The following is a 20,013-nucleotide window of genomic DNA, read 5'->3' as shown; positions in this document are numbered from 1 at the left end:
ACTGGACTCACCACATAAATACAGTAGCTATAAGAGCAGGTCAGAGACTCACCATCCTGACTTGGAAATATATCACCGTTCCTTCAGTGTTGCTGGGTCAAAATCCTGGAATTCCCTCCCTAATGGCATTGTGCGCCATCTACAGCACAGGGATTGTAGTGGTTCGAGAAGACAGCTCACCACCACCACCTTCTCAAGGGCAACTAATTCTCAGGGCAATAAATGCTAGCCAACAAATGACACCCTCCTACCATGAATGGATTAAAAATCCTTGAGAGGTGAAAGAGTTTCTATAACCTAACTTGGGATGAAACAACGACACCAGGGACAGCAAGAAGTGCAGATGCTGGAGTCAGAGATAACACAGTGTGGAGCTGGAGGAACACAGCAGGCCAGGCAGCATCAGAGGAGCAGGAAAGTTGACATTTCGGGTCGGGACCCTTCTTCAGAAAGGGTCCTCTGCTCCCCTGATACTGCAGGCCTGCTGTGTTCCTCCAGCACCATACCACGTTGACACAGACACCAGAATCTGCCAGAAGGGATAACAGCAAGGATATTGAAAATTCTTCTCTCCCTCGCTCCCAATTTTAGAAACTAGTACAATTGTAAAAAAACACTTGGAAAAACCAGCGTTCACTGAGAAGTTATCAGCCACTTTGGCACCCATGAGGAACAACAGCTGCATAACTGGGACTCAGTCTTCATTATCACAAAACCCCCCAAAAGCTGTATTCCCTGGGTTTGTGTGTATGCATTTGATGTTGCATTTTGTTATTTTTCTCATGTTTGAACGTGAGTAAAACTCTACTAGTTTTCACTCAAGAAAACCTTGGAATTGGCTTTCCTTCATTTATGATCTGGTCCACAAAGTTTAAATGAAGAGTAATAGCTACGTGCTGAAAACTGAAACAAAAAGTATTTATAACGACTGACAGACAGTGGGTTTAAAGAAAGGGGCACATCACCCCTCACCTGGTCATGACAAATGTATCTTTGCTTTTCTTGTGTTCTTTTAGTTTTAACTTCCCCTGATACACAGTTCTTAGGTGACATCATCAATCATCTTGTGTTTAGTCTTCCTCATTCTGGTATAAAACAGCTTGAAGTAGTTCTTGCATTTCTGCTGTTTGCTGAGAAACATTATTGAGTTGCTCTATCAACTGCCTCTGGCTGAACGCTGCTGCAAAATGAGAATCTGAAAAAAAAAGACAATGTTCCAGTTGTGGAAGGGTATTTCAAGGTAACATGTGGGGTTGGCTAAGCAAACAATGTGATTTTACAGGGGTAACCAGTCAGAAAGAGCAAGTCTGCCCGGTGAGACGGGGGAGTTGGTGGGGAACGCATCTGCAAGCAAGGAGAGACGAGATGGGCAGCTATAGAAAGGTGAAGGGAGAGAAGCAAGTGGCTGCTTTGGGAGGGCGGAAGAAGCCAGCGGCTGTGAAGGGATGGGGCTCAGTGGGGACAAATCACACACAGTCATCGAAGGAATTCCTACTTAACTGGAATCTAGGAAAACTCAAGGTCACAGTTTTAATGAATTCCTTGCACTTAATGTGCTTTTTTTTTATAAAGTGCGCATCAATGTTTTACAAAAAAAAGAAATTTCTTTGCAAACTGGAGGCTTGATAATTAATGAGGATATTGATGACATACATCAATTCAAATACAAGATGATTGTGAGCTAAATTTGCCAGCCCCTGAAAAACGTGGGCAGTAGTGAATCAGTTGTGAAAAGAATGGCAAGATCGGGACAAACAAGACTCTCAAGGTTGAGAAGAAAAGCCTGACTTCGCTCCCAGGGTTTTCCTGGCGTAGTGAGAATGTAGCTACTGAGCGATGAGGTACATATTTGCAGGTATTTACATGTATTCTTGCCTGGTTTACACACAGCTAGCTATTTTCCTGGGCAGCAGAGAGAAACTCGATGGTGAGAATAACAAGGTGTAAAGCTGGATGAACACAACAGGCCAAGCAGCATCAGAGGAACAGGAAAGCTGATGTTTTGGGTCTGGACCCTTCTTCAGAAATGGGGGAGGGGAAGGGGATTCTGAAATAAATAGAGAGAGAGGGAAGGCAGATGGAAAATGGATAAAGGAGCAGATAGGTGGAGAGGCGACGGACAGTCAAGGACGCGGGGATGGAGCCAGTAAAGGTGAGTGTAGCTGGGGAGTTAGGGTGGGGGCTGGTCAGTCCAGCGAAGACGGACAGGTCAAGGAGGCGGGGATGAGGCTGGTAGGTAGGTAGGTAGGAGATAGGCGTGGGGGTTGAGGTGGGAGGAGTGGATAGGTGGGAGAAAGGACGGACAGGTTAGGGAGGCAGGGACGAGCTGGGCTGGTTTTGGGATGCGGTAGGGGGAGGGGAGATTTTGAAGCTTGTGAAGTCCACATTGATACCGTTGGGCTGCAGGGGAGATTTTGAAGCTTGTGAAGTCCACATTGATACCGTTGGGCTGCAGGGTTCCCAAGCGGAATATGAAGTGCTGTTCCTGCAACCTTCAGGTGGCATCGTTGTGGCACTGGAGGAGGCCCAGGATGGACATGTCGTCCAAGGAGTGGGAGGGGGATTTGCAGTGGTTTGCAACTGGGAGGTGCAGTCGTTTGTCACGAACCAAGCGTAGGTGTTCCACAAAGCGGTCTCCAAGCCGCTTGGAGGGCGGGTTTAGCAGCAAAGTGCAGTTGAAGCTACAATGAGATCAGTGACGATCTTGTTAAGTGGTACAGCAGGATCATGGGTCAAATGGCGTACACCTATTCTTCATTTGAATATTCAGATAGGAGCAGATTACCTACACTCAGTCACACATGAGGAGGAGATCATCTGAATGAATGAAAAATAATCATTTTTCAGCATATGAATAAATAAACCAGGAAATTTGCAAACACTTGGAAAACTGAAAGAATTTTCTCTCAGAAACCAAAAAATGACCAATTTCGCTATAGAAATTAACTTGAAGGATTTTTTGTTTACCTTTTCTGAAATTCCGTATAGTTAAAAGGCCCAGATGTTGAAATCTAATTTCCTGATGCTTGAGAAAATGTAAGACGTAACCTACAATCTCCTTGACGTGTGGTCTCAACAGCAAGGTAAACATTTCTGTAATGAAGACAAATCACATTACTGCGTGACCTCTGTTCTAAATGCAATTATTTGCCACTAGTGTTAAACATGCTTGCACACATTAAATGAGTGACACTGTTAAATTATATGCATTGTTCAGATTTTGTTTAGCTGAGAACAATTCATTCAAGGTTATTTAAACTTCATCTCTAAATGAAAAAAGCTGTGAATGTTATAAACTTCTTGAAAAACCTATGTTTCTTTGTCCTTGAATTAATTGGTGCGGACATTTGAAATTGAATTTTCAGTGTTTTCAGGGAAATACAATTTTCAACTCTGAAATTAGATAAGAATTGTTCTTTATTGATGCACCAATCTAACGAAAACCTGAAGTAGAGGTAGTAAGAACTGCCGATGCTGGAGTCAGAGATAACATAGTGGGGAACTGGAGGAACACAGCAGGCCAGGCAGCATCAGAGGAGCAGGAAAGGTGATGTTTTGGGTCGGGACCCTTCTTCAGAAAACCTGAAGTAATTATTTTTTGCTGCTTTCTAACCGTACTCCAGGTGTGGTCTGCTCAGAATTATGACTGCTTCAAACTTGTTCAGCATTTTACTTGCTGTATTCATTGATGTCTATAATTGCTGCAAAACATTAAACACTCTTCATAATACAGACAAAGAAGAATAATTGTCTTTCCCTGCTTTGCAAAGGATTTTTTTTTTTGGACGAAGAAGTTATTTTAAGTTAGGTGTGCCATTCTGGCATTTTGGATCACACAAGAGAGTTACAAGTCAAACCATGAGCAGCCTGCTTGTGTACTCCATTTCAAAACTTTGATCAACTTGCTCAGAAAATGATTAAATAATGTGCCCAATTCTCTACCTAATGAAATAATATTCTGTTATTAGCTTGGTAACTAAGGGCTTAACCCAATTACACTTTTCAATACAAATATATGTTTTCTGCAAAAAAAAACTCATAAAAAGTGAGAAGGTAAATTCATATATAAATTTAGCAAACCATAAGTCTTTATTTCACATTTTACCATCTTGTCCAAGTTGGCTGATTATATAAGCAGCCTGGAAGGAGAGGTCGATATTTCCGGACTGACTTGAGAGCATCAACAGGTAAGCTGCTACATTTACATCTGATTCCTGTATTATTTGTGTTCTTATTTTTTCTAGAAAAAGGAAGCAATTTATTCAACAAGGTCAGTAACTCAGCTCAATATCTGTAATATCCACAATCAGACCTGTCACATAAAAGAGTACAATTTGGATGGAAGTTACAGGTGAATTGGCAGATTTGTGTAACTTGTTAGTCTTGTTTTTCACAATGGTGCTTTTTAATGTTGGGGCTATGCAATTAAAATCAAAATGCCAAAGTTCTTTTATGCCTTGTTATGAAACTGCACATGGACACAAAGCTAGAATTTGTGATTGGCTTTCTCTTTAATTTGAAAACTTTTGTGTAATTTTAATTTTTTCGTGGTATTTCCAGATGTAGGAACAGCAGTAGGGCATTCAATTTGATCATAGATGATCCGTTTCTTGACTCAGTTTTCTTCACTGTGTTCCACATTCCTAATAGGATTATACTAGGAATGTCTATCAGAACCCACATCTCCTTTATTGTGAATTGTACAACAAATGATACAAATTCTTCTGTAATCTCATTATATAAGATTATAAAATTATAAAATTATAAAACCTGAAGTATGTACAGAGTTTTTCATGGACGTTTGTTATACTCTAAAACACAACTTCCCAACCATGGGGCACAACCTCTCGTGGGGTTATCTGTTGAAATGTTGAGGTTGTGACTCCCATACAGTAATGGCAGGTACAGAATGGAACAGGACCAGGGGAGCAGGGATAAAAGTGCTCAACATCACGGCTAGGCTCATTGACTGAGTACTCTCTCAATGGGGATCCTGCCTCTATTTTGGCAGATCTCAGTTTTCCCAACAGGACAGGCAGCTAGTATATTCATCAAGTGTAGACATGATGGGCTGAATAGCCTTTTTCTGTGCTGTAACTTTTCTGTGGTTTCTACGGGAAGCTTAAAATGTGAAATACAAACAGGATACTTGAACACAGCAGGGCCATTTGAAATTAATGCTTAATTTAAAGCAACCCCATTTCACTGATCCAAGGACCTTAATCTGCAGTGCGGAGAATCACAATTTATTGAATGAGACACAAATGGTCTTGAAGGACAGATATGGCCTGTTTAAGTGTCAAGATCTGAAGTGATTTGACTCTGCAGTCCCTTAAAAACGGAAACAAAAACTGATGCAGCTTAAAGTTACAGTAGAAAAGGAGACATAGTTGCTGGGATGCATTAATTGACAGGTCATTGTTGATAATTTCCACAAGTCCTCATTTCAGCAAAGCTTGTGACAAATGCATGGCTGAGCTTCAAAAGTCACCAAAACCATATCAGTGGGTTACTTCATATTGGGTTGACAGTTTTAGGAGGTTAGTAAGTAATTAGTAGCTTTTGATGTGGATACTGATTAGAATTTTTTTTAAAAGACAGATTGATTGCTTGGGGGATTTAAAGATTTTGAAAATTCTTCATGAATGAGTCTTTTTCATGATCAAGTGTATATAGATGAGACTGTTCTTAGATTATTAGAAGTTTTACATCTCCACGTGGATCCTGTGTGAGTTGTTATGGAATTGATAGTGAGAGAAGCAAGGCGAACATAGAGGAATCATAGAATCCCTACAATGTGGAAAGAGGCCATTTGGACCATTGAGTCTGCACCAACCCTTCAAAGAGCACTCTATCTTCGCATTTATCATGGCCAATTTACCTAGCATGCAAATCCCCAGACATTACAATTTAGCATGGCTAATCCACCTAACCAGCATAAATTTGGACTGTGGGAGGAAACTGAAGCACCCAGAGGAACCCCACACAGACATGGAGAGGATGTGCAAACCTAACACATATAGTCACCAAAGGCTGGAATCAAACCCGAGTCCCTGGTGCAGTGAGGCAGCAGTGCTAACCATGAGCCACCATGGCAACCAGTCTATCATAAACCTTGGCTGAATTCTCAAACAACTGATGTTGGGCCTGATAAGCAGCCCACCTCTGTACTGTCCCACCTCCTTGGTCATCCTCGGAGGTTGTGGACCCAATTCCATCCCACCCCCACCTCCCTGATTGCTGAGTGAGGGTCTTTTGAAAGAGGACTGGTCTGCCAAGTCAGGAAATTTCTTGACTTGCGTTTCCTGCCTCAGATACCCAGAATCAGAAAGAAAATGAATGAATTGTTGACTATCACCTACTCATTACATAGTGGTAGAGTAGTAATAAATGAATATCTTTACCATTGTTTGTGAGCTGAGCAATACAAGCTGTGACATACAGCAAAGTTTCGTTATGAATTGTGAGGAGTCCCAGGACCTGGAGCAGGACCACAACACATCCACTGTCAATAATAGCCTGAAATGCAAATAAAAATGAGTTTTGAATAAATCAAAATCCAAAATCACAATGAAAGCTTGTTTTGACCTTTTAAATTAAGTCGTTCATGAGCACTTCACATGTCGCCCTTGAAGTGAGGAAGTTAAACAGACAGCCGCTCACAGAGAGAAGGAGGCTGAGGATACCTTCGAACTCCTCAGGAATCCTGGTGTTGAAAGAATAGGCTTCCACGCCTGAGTGCAAAGAGGGTGGTTGTTGATGTGGCTGTATAGTTGTGACAGCACATTCAGGTTTGCGCTCCACTGACAATAGAACAACATTGGGCAATCAACAGACCAATGGAGGTAGGGAACAATAATTTATTTCTAGGGATAAGGATGTTAAAGGAAAAGTGTGGTAGCAGCAATAGTGCCATGGCTGGTGAAGGGATTTGTGAATATGTTGTTGAGGGAGTGAAACCTTTCTTGGGCAATGACTTTACATCTTAACCGATCCCTGCATTAAAAAAAATCCTCAAATCATCATTGGTAACTTTGGTCATCATCTGAAATGTGTGCCCTTTGACGCTTGTCCCTTCTGTCAAAGGGAACAGTTTCTCTCAACTAACTCACTCACTACCCCTCATGATTTTGAATTATGCTTATAAAATCTCTCAAATCTCTTCTTTATCAGGTTTCAGCAACCAATTTATGTAACTTAAATCCCTCACTTCTGGAACCATTCATGTACATCTTTTCTGCACCCTATCTAAAACATTCACACCTTCCCAAATTGTGGCTGCTAGAATTGAAAGTAATACTCTATTTGAAACAGTAACAAAATTTATAAAGGTTCATTGTAACTTCTTTGCTTTTGTACTCTATGCCCCTATTTATGTGGCCAACAATCTCACATTGCCTTTTTAATCATTTTTGTAATCTGCCATGGTACCTTCAACTTTTTGTTCTAGGTCCCTCTGTTGCTCATAAACTCATACACATTTACTGCACAAAAGGAAGCCATTCCGCCCATGCCTGTCAACAAAGATTTGACTGCACTAATCCCAGTTCCCTCTATTGTCATTAACATTAAAATGATAGTAAAATGTAAGGTATGCAGGGTAGTTTGATCTTAGAGTAGGATAATAGGTCAGCACAACATTGTGGGCCGAAGGGCCTGTACTGTGCTGTACTGTTCTATGTTCTATGTTCTTAATTGTCTTCCCGGCTGCGTGAAAATCAGAGTCCATGATCAGTGTGCATGGAATCTTGGAACAACTGAGTAAGCATGTGCAGCTTAGAGGGAACGATGCCCAGAGGGCTATGCAAACACAGGTGAATATCTCAATACAGCTTAAATGCTACAAGATTTTCTCACTGAGCCACCTTTTCAGGCATGAGTTCCAGGCTTCCATCACTCTCTGGATTCTTCCTGCTTCCTATTTAGAATTGTATCCTTTATTACTTTGCCTTGTTCTCTCTGCCAAAATGCATCACTTCACGCTTCTCTGCGTTAAATTTCATCCACCATAAATCCACACATTCCGCTAGTGGGGCTTTGTTCATGAGTGAATGAACATTCTGCAGGGACATCGAGAGAAGCCCACACTAATAAAGCTGATTTTATGCAGTTGTCTAAGTAAGTAGATAAGTTTATATGAAGGGTAAAAAGGGAGAAGACAGAAGAACAGCATGGTCAGAAAAGGATGTTGAGGTATATAATGTCTTCACTGACACTGAAATTCATTCAATGCTAAAGCTGTAGGTGAGGTCATTTTAGTACGGAAATCCCAATGGGCAGACATGGCAAGTAGGGTTTTTAGAAGAAAAACGAGGGACAGAGGAGAAATGAGGGATGGAAGAGGGTGAGGTGAACAAGAAGGCAGCAGAAGAGTACGAGAAATGGTCAAAGTGCAGCTTAGTGATGAGAAACATATTGTACTTAAGATGGCTTTGATGAAACAAGTGGTCAAATATTGAGCAGGGCAGAAACATTTATGGAAAGGGCTTTTAAAGAGCCATAATTCTAAAAGTTACAGGCTGTTTATATAATAATCCACAAAGACATTACGAATTGCAAGGGCCTTGATCATGACTGAGCGAATATTCTGCAAAGTAAATAAAACTGAAAACCAGTGGTTCATACCTGCTATGTTCATTTCACCACTTATTTCATCGAAGCCATCATGACTACAATATGTTTCTCATCACTAAACTGCACCTTGACAATTTCTCCTACTTTTCTGATGCTTTCTTGTCCATAACTGCTATGCTCAGTAACTCCCTTCCTGATTTACACTTTATTAATATTCTGCAAGTTTTTTAATGTTAATTTACTTTTATATTAATACAGGCTGGGCCAACATTTATTGTCCATTCCTAATTGACAAGAGGGCAGTTAACAGTCAATCACATTGCTTAGGGTCTGGAGTTACAGGTAGGCCAGCAGTTACTGTGAACTAATTCCACCATCCATTATGGCAGGATCTGAACACAGATCCCAGAATATTACCTGGGGCATCTGGTTTAATAGCCTAGAGATAAAACCACCAGACCATCCCTTCCCCGACGAGAGAAGTAAATGAAGCATTACAGCATTACAATATACTTTGAGTTTTAAATATATTACTGCCATAGAAACAAATTGACTTTTTACTATATTGTACTCACTTTTTACTGTCCTCTATTTTCAGCATATTGAGAAACAAAATCAGAGATTGCTGGACAAACTCAGCAGGTCTGGCAGCATCTGTGGAGAACAAACAGAGTTCACGTTTTGAGTCCAGTGACCCTTCTACAGCGTTAACTCTGCTTTCTCTCCACAGATGCTGCCAGACCGAAGTTTTCCAGCAATTTTCTGTTTCTGTTTCTGATTTCTAGCATCTGCAGTTCTTTGGAGTTTTCTTTGCCAGTATGGTTTTTGTCACTTCGGTTAAAAAAAGATCCTTTCAGAAAAATGCTGCTTTGATCAAAATAATGGATAAAATTTGCCAGATTTTGGGGTCATTAGCTGACTTCATAGGAAGTTATCCATTAATTCTAGCAATGTTTATGACATTGGCTCCTATTTTCCTGATGGTTGTTTAAATAGGGCACCAAGTCAAGGGGATTTCCAGACGCCCAGCAGCAATGATGTCAGCAAGTAGGACAAACAACCAATCACATTAAACACACCAGGAAATTTATAATGTTGAGTCATTTTACTTTTAAGTTAAAACTTTTGAAAACTATGCAACTAATTCATATTTGATTCAATTTAGATCCTAAGTTTTTTTATCTATAGAATTCCCACAGTGTGGAAACAGGCCATACAGCCCAACAAGTCCACACCAACCCTCCGAAGACATCCCACCCAGACCCATCCCCCTACCCTATCCTACCCCTGTTACCCTGCATTTTCCATGGCTAATTCACCTAACCTAGGCATCCCAGAACACTATGCACAATTTAGCATACCAATCCACTTAACTTGCACATCTTTGGACTGTGGGAGGAAACCAGAGCACTCGGAGAAAACCCACCCAGACACGGGAAGAACATGCAAACTCCACCTGACTCTTGACAGTCACCTGAAGCTGGAATCAAACCCAGGTTCCTGGCACTGTGAGGCAGCAGCACTGACCACTGAGCTACCGTGTTGCCCCTAAACTTTAGATAAACTTTAGAAAGAAACATGTGGCATGTTTTTATCATAATGGATAGATTTGACATTCCACAATTTTAAAATTAGTTTTTCAAGGCTAATGAGAATGTTTATCAATAATTGTCGAGTCAACATGTATTTAAAACACTGGTACACCTCATTTAACAAGATGCAATATTTTTAAGAGTTTTTATAGTCTGTGGTGCATCAACAGAGCACCCTCTGCAGTAAAGTAGAATCAGTGGTAGCAACTTCCACGTTATTCTGTGTATGTGTAGATTCCTGAAGTTCATGCCAGTTGCATTGAACTAATGAAGACAAACATTGGTAGCTTTCTTGTCAATACCACTACCAACTCTGGATGATCATTTTCTATTCCTTTTCTAAACTCCTTGTCTCTTCGATTTAATCTTCAAAAAATGTCCATAAATCTACCAAAATCTGGAGGACTGGAAATTCATGATGTATGATGAAAATAATGAATTAGCACAATTTGGCCTAAATGGCTCGGCTTGTATTTTTCCAAAACCTAAAAACAATTTAGTGTTTGATATGCCAATATGCTCCATGTTACATTCCTCCTATATCGTGTGGCTGTACTAAGTGTATTGGAAAAGTAGACTCCTTGTGGTAACTACCAATGCTACTCCTGGAAGGTAAAATGCCCACTGTTTGTGCTTGATTCCACACAATGTGCCTCCTTCAAAACTCTGTGACTTCACTTGGCACTTTTATTTGACAGCAGGGCAGATAATTCTGCTGTGGCGCCATTCGCTGATGCTCCAATACATTCTGTAACTGATGTTCAATTCATTAAAAATAAAATTTCAGAGAAATTAAAATGTAAGTTAATCAATCCTGGACTTCCAGAGAAGAGCAGTGTTTACAATACACAGGGGTCAGAATTGGGGATATGTCATTGTGTCTTGTGGAAGTAATCCTCCAAACTGTACGCTATTTGAGTGTGGTGCCCTGAATGTATCACAGCGATTTTTGAATTTAACCTCAGGTGGGGAGGTTAAACATACAGTTTATTACTTAACATCAAAGAATCATCATTGAAAATGTACATATCGTGAACAGAACTTCTCAGATTGTCATGGTTTTGAAATGTTAGGGTTATTTTTGAGTAAGTGTATTTTCCCTTTTAAATGCAATAACTTACCTGCTGAGTCCCACTCGTGGCTAGTTTTTGGATTATGTTTGCAACATAATTACTGATTCCAGGACTTGTTTTGTAAATTAACAGTAACTTCCCCAAAGTTTTTAAGATATTCTCAGACACAATGACAGCCTGTAAAGAAAATAAAATCTTAACCAACTAAACCACACTGATAACTTATGACAAAAATACAGATTAGCTTAAGGCTTATGGCAAGAAACACTATTATAATGCTGTAAAATAGCCTCAAATATTATTTAAATGCAAATTCAAAACACCAAAAGAAATCTAGATGTTGGTGTGTTCGCTGAGCTAGGAGGTTTGATAGCAGACGTTTCGTCCCCTTACTAGGTGACATCTCAGTACTGTGGAGCCTCCTGTGAAGTGCTGTTTGTCTTGTGCCGGTTTGAATTTATATGGTCTGGTTTTTGCTGCTTCCGTTGGGGGCTGGTTCTGGCCTCACAACTCAATGTGTTTGTTGATGGAGTCCGTGGATGAATGCCAAGCCTCTGAGAATTCCCTGGCTGTCCTCTGTTTGGCTTGTCCTATGATAGTAGTGTTTCCCAGTTGAAAGTGTGGTTTTTCTCATCTGTGTTAATTGAAACCAAGATGGCAACTGACCAGAGTTAAAGACCCGATAGTTACCATGGACAGGATGAAGGTGGTTTACAAGATACCATGTGGAGACTGCACAAAACACTACTTGGGACAAACAGGCAGACAACTAGCAACCCGCATCCATGAACACCAGCCAGCAACTAAACAACACGACCAGATGTCTTTGGTCATAACACTGACATTTCCAGGCTTGGGCCACTGGACATAGACTTCTAGTCACAAATTTACATTCACCCATCACCTCTGATATCAGCCACTTTTGGATCCAGTTTGCCAAATTGTGCAAGATCCCATGGGTTCTTAGCTTCTTAACCAGTCTGCCATATGAGACCCTGTCAAAAGCCTCAGTGAAGTCCATGTAGAATACATCAGCTGCACTACCCTCATCTACACATCTGGTCAGCTCCTGGAAAAGAAATCAATTAAACCTTTCAGACAAGATCTCCCCCTGACTATCCTTAACTCTCCAAGTGGAGATTAATTATGTCCCAATATTTTTTTCCAATAGTTACCTTCCCATTGATGTTACTGAGACTTACTAATTGAATTTAGATTCCAATTGCTCCATGGCAGGATTTGAACCTCATGTCCCCAGAGCATTAGCTTCAGTCTCTGGATTACTTATCAAGTACCAGTACCACCATGGTGTCACCTTACCCTGCTCTGCTGTGCACCACTTACTTTGCGACCAATTTTTATCTTATATATATATGATCCTCCATTATGTTATCTCAGTTATCAATAAATATAGTGGGTATCTGTAACCCCAGCATAGACCCTTTTAGGATACTGCTAATTACTATATTACAATGGAGTTCATATCCATTATCCCTAATCCGTCTTCTGCCTCTAAATCAATCACCTAACCAAATCAATAATTTGTCTTCAACTCCATGAGATTTAGTTTTATCAATTTGTCTCTTCTGGAATCTATAAATAGTACATTCATAGATAGTTCACCGTCTACTACTTTAGGTATTTCCTTAAAAACTTTTACTGGGTTAGTTAAAGATGATTTACCCTTTCCAACACCATCTTGACTCTCTTGAATCAGCTCAAATGTTTCCTTCGCTTATTTGCTCTTTCCTCAATTATAGATGAGGATAGGTTCTTTCATGCTTATCAAGGTAAGATGCAACTAAGGTGCAGAACATTTTTCCAGCCAGCAGCGATGTTATGCACTCCCAAATCCAGAACAACATAGTCAGATGCAGAATTAGCTTCCTCTGCCGGACTCATTTACATGTCCAAACCCCAAGTCTAGAAACGTCAGTGTTACGTTAATTTCCCCTTTTCTTTACACTTGAAGCAATTTTGCAAGTAGTCCTTAAAGGATGATCACAAGCTGCACTCTGAGGTCTTGAATCAGACTACTGCTGACTGATTCTAATTGGAACCTTTGCCACTGAAATAGTGGGCTGCTCTTAGGCAAAGGTGGCAGAACAATTATCAACCAGCTACAGTAGGAATGGGCCTCCAAGCAGATTTCATCTTTTACTGTTTCTGGTTAACCTGATATGCTGCAGGCAAACCCAAAAAGTAAAGCTTACTTGATTGATAGCAAGGTACATCATATGCCTCTAGAAACCATAGTAAGGCTAACCTAAATATTTTACTTTGTTTACACTGAGGTCCTAAAACATATAAATCAGTAAACAATTTGCCTAGGTTTTGAAATATCTCCTACCGTGTTGGAATGATTCTCTGATAGAACGCTGAGAACGGAAAGAGCTGCTTCATTCACACTTTTATTGGAGAACTTCAACAATTCATGTAACTGAGGCAAGAAGTTCATGGCCACAATATCATCTTGAGTGTCTGCTGTTATAAGGAAAGAGATCACCAGCACATTCTGAAATACAATTCACAACACTTCTCCTCATGCCAGAGCCACTCAACAAAACAGAAGATTTAACCCCATTGGAAGAGAGGAATGAATTTGGACTGCTTCCTATGAAGACTTTAATTCTGTGCTGAGTATGCTGTAATGTAGACTGGCACCAGTGTTCTGACTTTAAACAAAATAGCAGAGGCGATGGATCAGGTTTGGTAAGATTCAATAAATGAAATGCATAAAGGTAAGTCATAAGAGCAAGGTAGCAAGAAGAGAAAGAATGATCAGAATGCCATACAAAGTTACAGAATTGTCAAAGTGTTCAATAATAGATAGGGTTAGAGGTCACAAAAAATAGTAAAAAGACAGAACCAAAGACTCTGTATTTGAATGCATTAGGAACAAAACAGATAAATTGTCAGGAAAAGTAGCAATAAATTAGTATGATCTGTTAGCCATTTCACAGACATAACATCAAAATTAATATTCAAAGATTCATGACCTTTAAGAAGGACAGGAAGCTTGGAAAGGTAGAGGTCCTTAATTTTGGAAATCATGTTGTAAAATCATTTTGAGTAGAAATGAGAAACAATGAAGAATCAGACGTGGGAATAGTCACACTGTAGAATGAGGTATGCAGGGGAAAAGAAAGCATTCTTTTTATTCATTTGTGGGATGTGGGCATCACTGGCTGGCCAGCATTTATTGTCTGTCCCTAGTTGCCCTTGAGAAGATGGTGGTGAGCTGCCTTCTTGAACCGCTGCAGTTCATGTGTTGTAGGTTGACCCATAGTGGCCTGAAGAAGGGAGTTCCAGGATTTTGGCCCAATGACAGTGAAGGAACAGCAATATATTTGCAAGTCAGGATGATGAGTGCCTTGGAGGGGAATTTGCAGGTGATGGTGTTCCCATGTATCTGCTGCCCTGGTCCTTCTAGATGGAGTGGTGGGGGGGTTTGGAAGGTGCTGTCTGAGGATCTTTGCTGAATTTCTGTGGTGCATCTTATAGATGGTACACAGTGCGGCTACTGAGCGTCCATGGTGAAGTGACTGAATATTTCTCCTTGCCTTGCTAATTAAGCAGGGTGCTTTATTTTGGATGGTGTCAAGTTTCTTGGGTGTTGCTGGAGCTGCAGCCATCCAGGCAAGTGGAGAGTATTCCATCACACTCCTGACTTGTGCCTTGTAGATCCTAGACAGGCTTTGGGAAGTCAGGTGGGGAGTGACTCAGTGTAATATTCCTAGCCTCTGACCTGCTCTTGCGCCAATATATTTATATGGCTAGTCCAGTTCAGTTTCTGGTCAACATCCCAGGATGGTTATAGTGGGAGATTCAGTGATGGTAATGACATTGAATGCCAAGGGGTGGTGGTTAAATTGTCTTGGAGATGGTCATTGTCTAGCATTTGTATGGTCCAAATATTACTTACCACTTTCAAGTCCATGCCTGAATATAGTCCAGGTCTTGCTGCATTGCAATATGGACTGTTTCAGTATCTGAGGAATCATGCATAGTGCTGAACATTGTGCAATCATCAGTGAACATCCCCACTTCAGATCTTATGATGAAGGGAAGGTCATTGGTGAAGCAGCTGAAGATGATTGAGCTGAGGACACTACCCTGAGGAACTCTTGTAGAAATGCCCTCTAGCTGAAAGACTGACTTCCAACAACCACAACCATCTTCCTATGTGCCAGGTATGACTCTAACTAGCAGAGACTTTGTTCCCAATTGTCATTGACTCCAGTTTTGCTCAAACTCCTTGATGTCACACTCTGTGAAATGCACAGATGTGAAGGGTTGTCACTCTCAGCTCACCTGTGAGAAACGTATGGCGATGATCATCAGTGATTTTAATCTACATATAAATTGAATGAGTCAGTTTGATAATGGTATTCTGAATAATGTGTTCATTGGGTATTCATGTAGCAGCTTCTTAGGGCAGCCTTTTCTAGTCGAAACAACAAAGCATGATGTAATGTGCTGGAGTTCTGAAATAGTTGGGCACCTGTAGGTTTCAACAATCATAACATCATTCAATTTTTAAATTTGGATTGAAGGAGAGAAGAATGGATCACACATTAATGTTTTAAACTTAAATAAGGGAAATTATTGGGGGCATGAATACAGAGTTGACTAAAGAGAACTGGTAAACTATGATAAAGGATAAGCAGATCGAGATACAGTGGCAGAAAATTAAGGAGATATTTGAGAATTCTCAGAAAATGTGATACAGAAAAATGATGGACTGTACTTAGATTTCTAAATGGCACTTGAGAAATTGAAACAAAGTAAGTTATCGTGAAATCCGTCATAACATTTTAGATGTCTTGGTTGCCTATTAGGAAGCGAAGGGTGGCCATACCTAGGTTGTTTTTGGGTTGGCAGGATGTAACAAGTGGAGTGCCATCATTATTAATGTTGCGTTTCAATCATTTACAATCTATACAAATGGCTTGGATGAAGGGACCAAATGCATGGTGGGTAAATTTGCTGATGGTACAAAGATAGGTAAGAAAGTAAGTTGTAAATAAGCTATAAATCATCTGCGTGAGACATGGTAGGTTAAGTGAGTGGGCAAAATAAAATTACAGATGGAGTATAATGCAGGAAAATCTGAACTTGTCCAGGAAATACAGAAAAGCAACATATCATTTAGATGAAGTGAGTTGCAAAACTCTTGAGGTAGGGTGGGATTAGGATGTCCTGGTACATGAATCACAAAATGTTTGTGCGCAGGTACAGCAAGTGATTAGGAAGTCAAATGTTTATTACAAGGAAATGGAATATAAAAACACGGATAGTTTGCAATAGTTGCATAGATCATTGGTGAAGTTAAGTGGGAGAACATGTTAAAAGGAGGATGTAAAGCAGTTTCAGTAGAATTCAGACAGGCTTAGCAATTGGACAAGAACATGGTAGATGGAATATAATGTGGAAAAATGTGAGGTTATCAACTTTGGGAGGAGGAACAGATGTGCAAAGTATTTCTTAAATGATGAGGTTGGAAAGCAGTGATGTATAGATACCTTGGCATCTTTGTTGATGAGTCACGAAAGTCTAACATTCAGGTGCAGCAAGCTATTAGGAAGGTTAGTGGAATGTTAACAGTTATCATAAGAGCATTTTTGAGTACAGGACTAATGACACGTTGCTTCAATTGTGAAGAAGCTTTGATTGACTGCATCTAGAGTACTGTGTGCAATTTTATTCTCTTTATCTCAGGAAAGATATTATTACTATTGAGTAAGTGCAACAAAGGCTCACCAGACTTGATCCTGGGATGGAATTGTTTCAGAGATAGTAGGAACTGCAGATGCTGGAGAATCTGAGATAACAAGGTGTAGAGCTGGATGAACACAGCAGGCCAAGCAGTATCAGAAGAGCAGGCCCAAAACGTCAGCCTTCCTGCTCCTCTGATGCTGCTTGGCCTGCTGTGTTCATCCAGCTCTACACATTGTTATCTCTTGATCCTGGGATGGTGGGACTACCCTATAAAGAGAGTCTGGGCAAATTCAGCCTGCATTCTCTAGAGTGTCAAATAACGAGAGGTGATCTCATTCAAATTTACAAAATACTAATTGGATTGGATAGTGTAGATGCAGATAAGATGTTTTCTCTCTACAATCAGGGACACAATTTAAAAATAAGGGGAATGCCACCTTGGTCTGAAATGGGGAGAAATCTTTTCACTCAGAGGTTTGTGAACTTGTGGAATTCTCTACTACAGAATACTCAGTCTCTGAGTATATTTTATTTAGAGATTTCTGATTACAATTAGGGTATAGGGTTATGGGGATGGAGAGTAAAAGGCTTGGAAGTGTTCAACGAGTCATGATTTTGCTCAATGAGCTAAATGGCCTAATAGACTCCTATGTGAGGCTACATCTGGAGTACTGCATACAGTTTTGATCTTTTTTCAGAAACTATGTAAATGCATTAGAAACAATTCAGAGAAGGTTCACTTGGCTGATACCGGAGATGAGCAGGTTATCTCAGTAAGAAAGCTGAGAACAGGCTCGGTCGGATTCCGTTGATGGTTAGTAGAATGGAATGTCCTGTTATTGAACCTGGGGAACTAGTAGAAAGAACCAGGAAATGGCAGACGAGTTAAACAAATTTGCATCAGACTTTATTCCAAAAATACTACATAATCAAAGGTTTAAAGGGGGAGGGTGAAGGAAACTGACACAGTAACTATCATTGGAGAAATAGTACTAGGGAAACTAATGGGGCTAAAAGCTGACCTGATAAGTTGTATCAGAATTTTAAAGGAAGTGGCTGTTGAAATAATGGACAGTAATGGTCTAGGAATCCTTGGATTCTTGGAAAGTCTGGAAAACTACCAATGTAACACTGCTGTTCAAAAAACGAAGGAAACAAAAATAAATAAACATAAGCCAGTTAGCGTGACTTCTGACATTGGGAAATTAAAGTCTATTACAAAGGATATAATAACAGATATAATAATAGAATCATATATTATGATCAAGCAGAGTCAGTATGGCTTTGTGAAGGGGAAATCATTCTTGACAAGCTTATTATAGTTCTTTAAGAACGTAACAAGCAGTGTAGATAAAGAGGAACCAATGGGCATATTATGATTGGATTTGCAGAAAGCATTCAATAATGGACTGCAAATCAGGTTACTTAATAGCATAACAGCCGATGGTATCGAGGGTAGTATATTAAGGTAGATAGTGGAAGACAGAGGGTTAGGATAAAGAGGACATTTTCAGAATGGCAAGCCATAACCACTGGAGTGCCACAGGGGTCAGGATTGGCACCACAATTATTTATAATATATATGAATGACTTGAATGAGGAAGTGAATGCGCGATCACTACATTTTCGAATTGCACAAAGATAGATGGAAAGACAAGTAGTGAAGATGACAAAGAAGTCCACAGAGGAATGTAGACAGGTTAACTGAGAGGGCAAAAGCTTGGCAGATGGAATATAATGTGGGAAAATGTGAGATTAGGCACACTGGCACGAAGAATAGTAGAACTGAATGCTAATTAGATGGGGAAAATCTGCAGCACAGCAGGATTTGGGGTTCCCAGTGCATAAGACCATATGAAGTAGGAATAGGAGTAGACCGTTCGGCTCTGCAAGCCTGCTCTGCCATTCAATAGCTTCATGGCTGATCTGACATTCATCATGTCTACTTTCCTACCCTTTCCCTGTAACCCTTGGTTCCCTTACTGATCAAGAATCTATCCATCTCAGCCTGAAGTATACATAAAGACTCTACACCAATAGCTCTCAGTGGCAAACAGTTTCAAAGACTCACAACCCTCTGAGCGAAGAAATTCCTCCTTATATCAGTCTTAAATTGGTACCCCTTTATTATGAGACTATGCCCTCTGGTCAAAGACTCTCCCATGGGGGAAACATCCTCTCTGCATTTACCCTGTCAAGCCCCTTAAGAATCCAATGTATTTCAATGAGATTACCTTGCATTCTTCTACACTCCTGTAAATAGAGTCCCAATCTGTTTACCTTTTGCTTGTAAACAATCCCTGCATACCAGGGATCAACTAGTGAACTGTCTGCAATGAAATGATAGCTTTCCTTAAATAAGGGAATCAAAACTATTCACAGTTTTCCAGTTGTGGTTTCACTGGCACCTTGTACAGTTGCAGCAAGACTTCCATACTCTTATACCTCAGGCCCTTTGACATAACGGCCAACATTCCATTAGTCTTCCGAATTACCTATTGCATGTGTGTGCTAACTTTCTGCGTTTTGTGCACAGGTACTCCCAAGTCCCTTTCTGTTGCAGGTTTCTGTGATTTTTCTCCAGTTAAATAATATTCTGTTCTTTTGTTCTCCCTTACAAAATGAACAACTTCACATTTTACTCTATTTGCCAACTTTTGCCTATCTACTTAGCTTATCAATATCTTTCTGTAAATGTTTGTATCCCGCTCTCAACTGGCTTTCTACCTACTTTTGTATCATCTAAAAATTTAGTTAAAGTATATTCGCTTCCTTCCTCCAAGCCATTAATATTTATACACTAAACAAAAACAAATAAAGAATGTTCTGAAGAAGAGTCACTGGACCCAAAACATTAACTCTGCTTTCTCTCCACAGATGCTGCCAGACCTGCTGAGTTTTCCCAGCAATTTCTGTTTATGTTTCATTAATATATATTGTAAACAGTTGTAATCCCACCACTGAACACTATGGAACCCCACTGGGCACGGGTCGCCAACTTGAAAAAGAACCCTTTATCCCTACCTGCTATTTCCTGCCAATGAGCTAATTCT

At 40.2% G+C, this 20,013-nt stretch overlaps 1 protein-coding gene across 4 annotated transcripts in view; it reads right to left on the bottom strand.

The window, feature by feature from the left end:
- Positions 1-897: 897 nt before the first annotated feature.
- Positions 898-20,013, bottom strand: part of LOC109921321 (vacuolar protein 8-like) — a 56,819-nt gene continuing 37,703 nt past the window's right edge. For 3 of the 4 annotated variants that reach the window (XM_048597240.1, XM_048597239.1, XM_048597242.1), the window contains 6 exons: positions 13,590-13,723; positions 11,288-11,416; positions 6,405-6,519; positions 4,106-4,240; positions 2,968-3,093; positions 898-1,195 (listed from right to left, as the gene is read on the bottom strand). In XM_048597240.1, the coding sequence (XP_048453197.1) occupies positions 1,071-1,195; positions 2,968-3,093; positions 4,106-4,240; positions 6,405-6,519; positions 11,288-11,416; positions 13,590-13,723 (764 nt within the window). In that variant the 3' untranslated portion in view covers positions 898-1,070. The remainder of the gene's footprint in view (positions 1,196-2,967; positions 3,094-4,105; positions 4,241-6,404; positions 6,520-11,287; positions 11,417-13,589; positions 13,724-20,013) is intronic. The other variant, XM_048597241.1, reaches the window with a different exon arrangement.

This window comes from Rhincodon typus, chromosome 5 (assembly GCF_021869965.1).
Source record: "Rhincodon typus isolate 14 chromosome 5, sRhiTyp1.1, whole genome shotgun sequence".
Lineage (NCBI taxonomy): Eukaryota > Metazoa > Chordata > Chondrichthyes > Orectolobiformes > Rhincodontidae > Rhincodon > Rhincodon typus.
The sequence above is the reverse complement of the archived record's forward strand: the minus strand, read 5'-3'. Positions and strand labels throughout refer to the sequence as shown.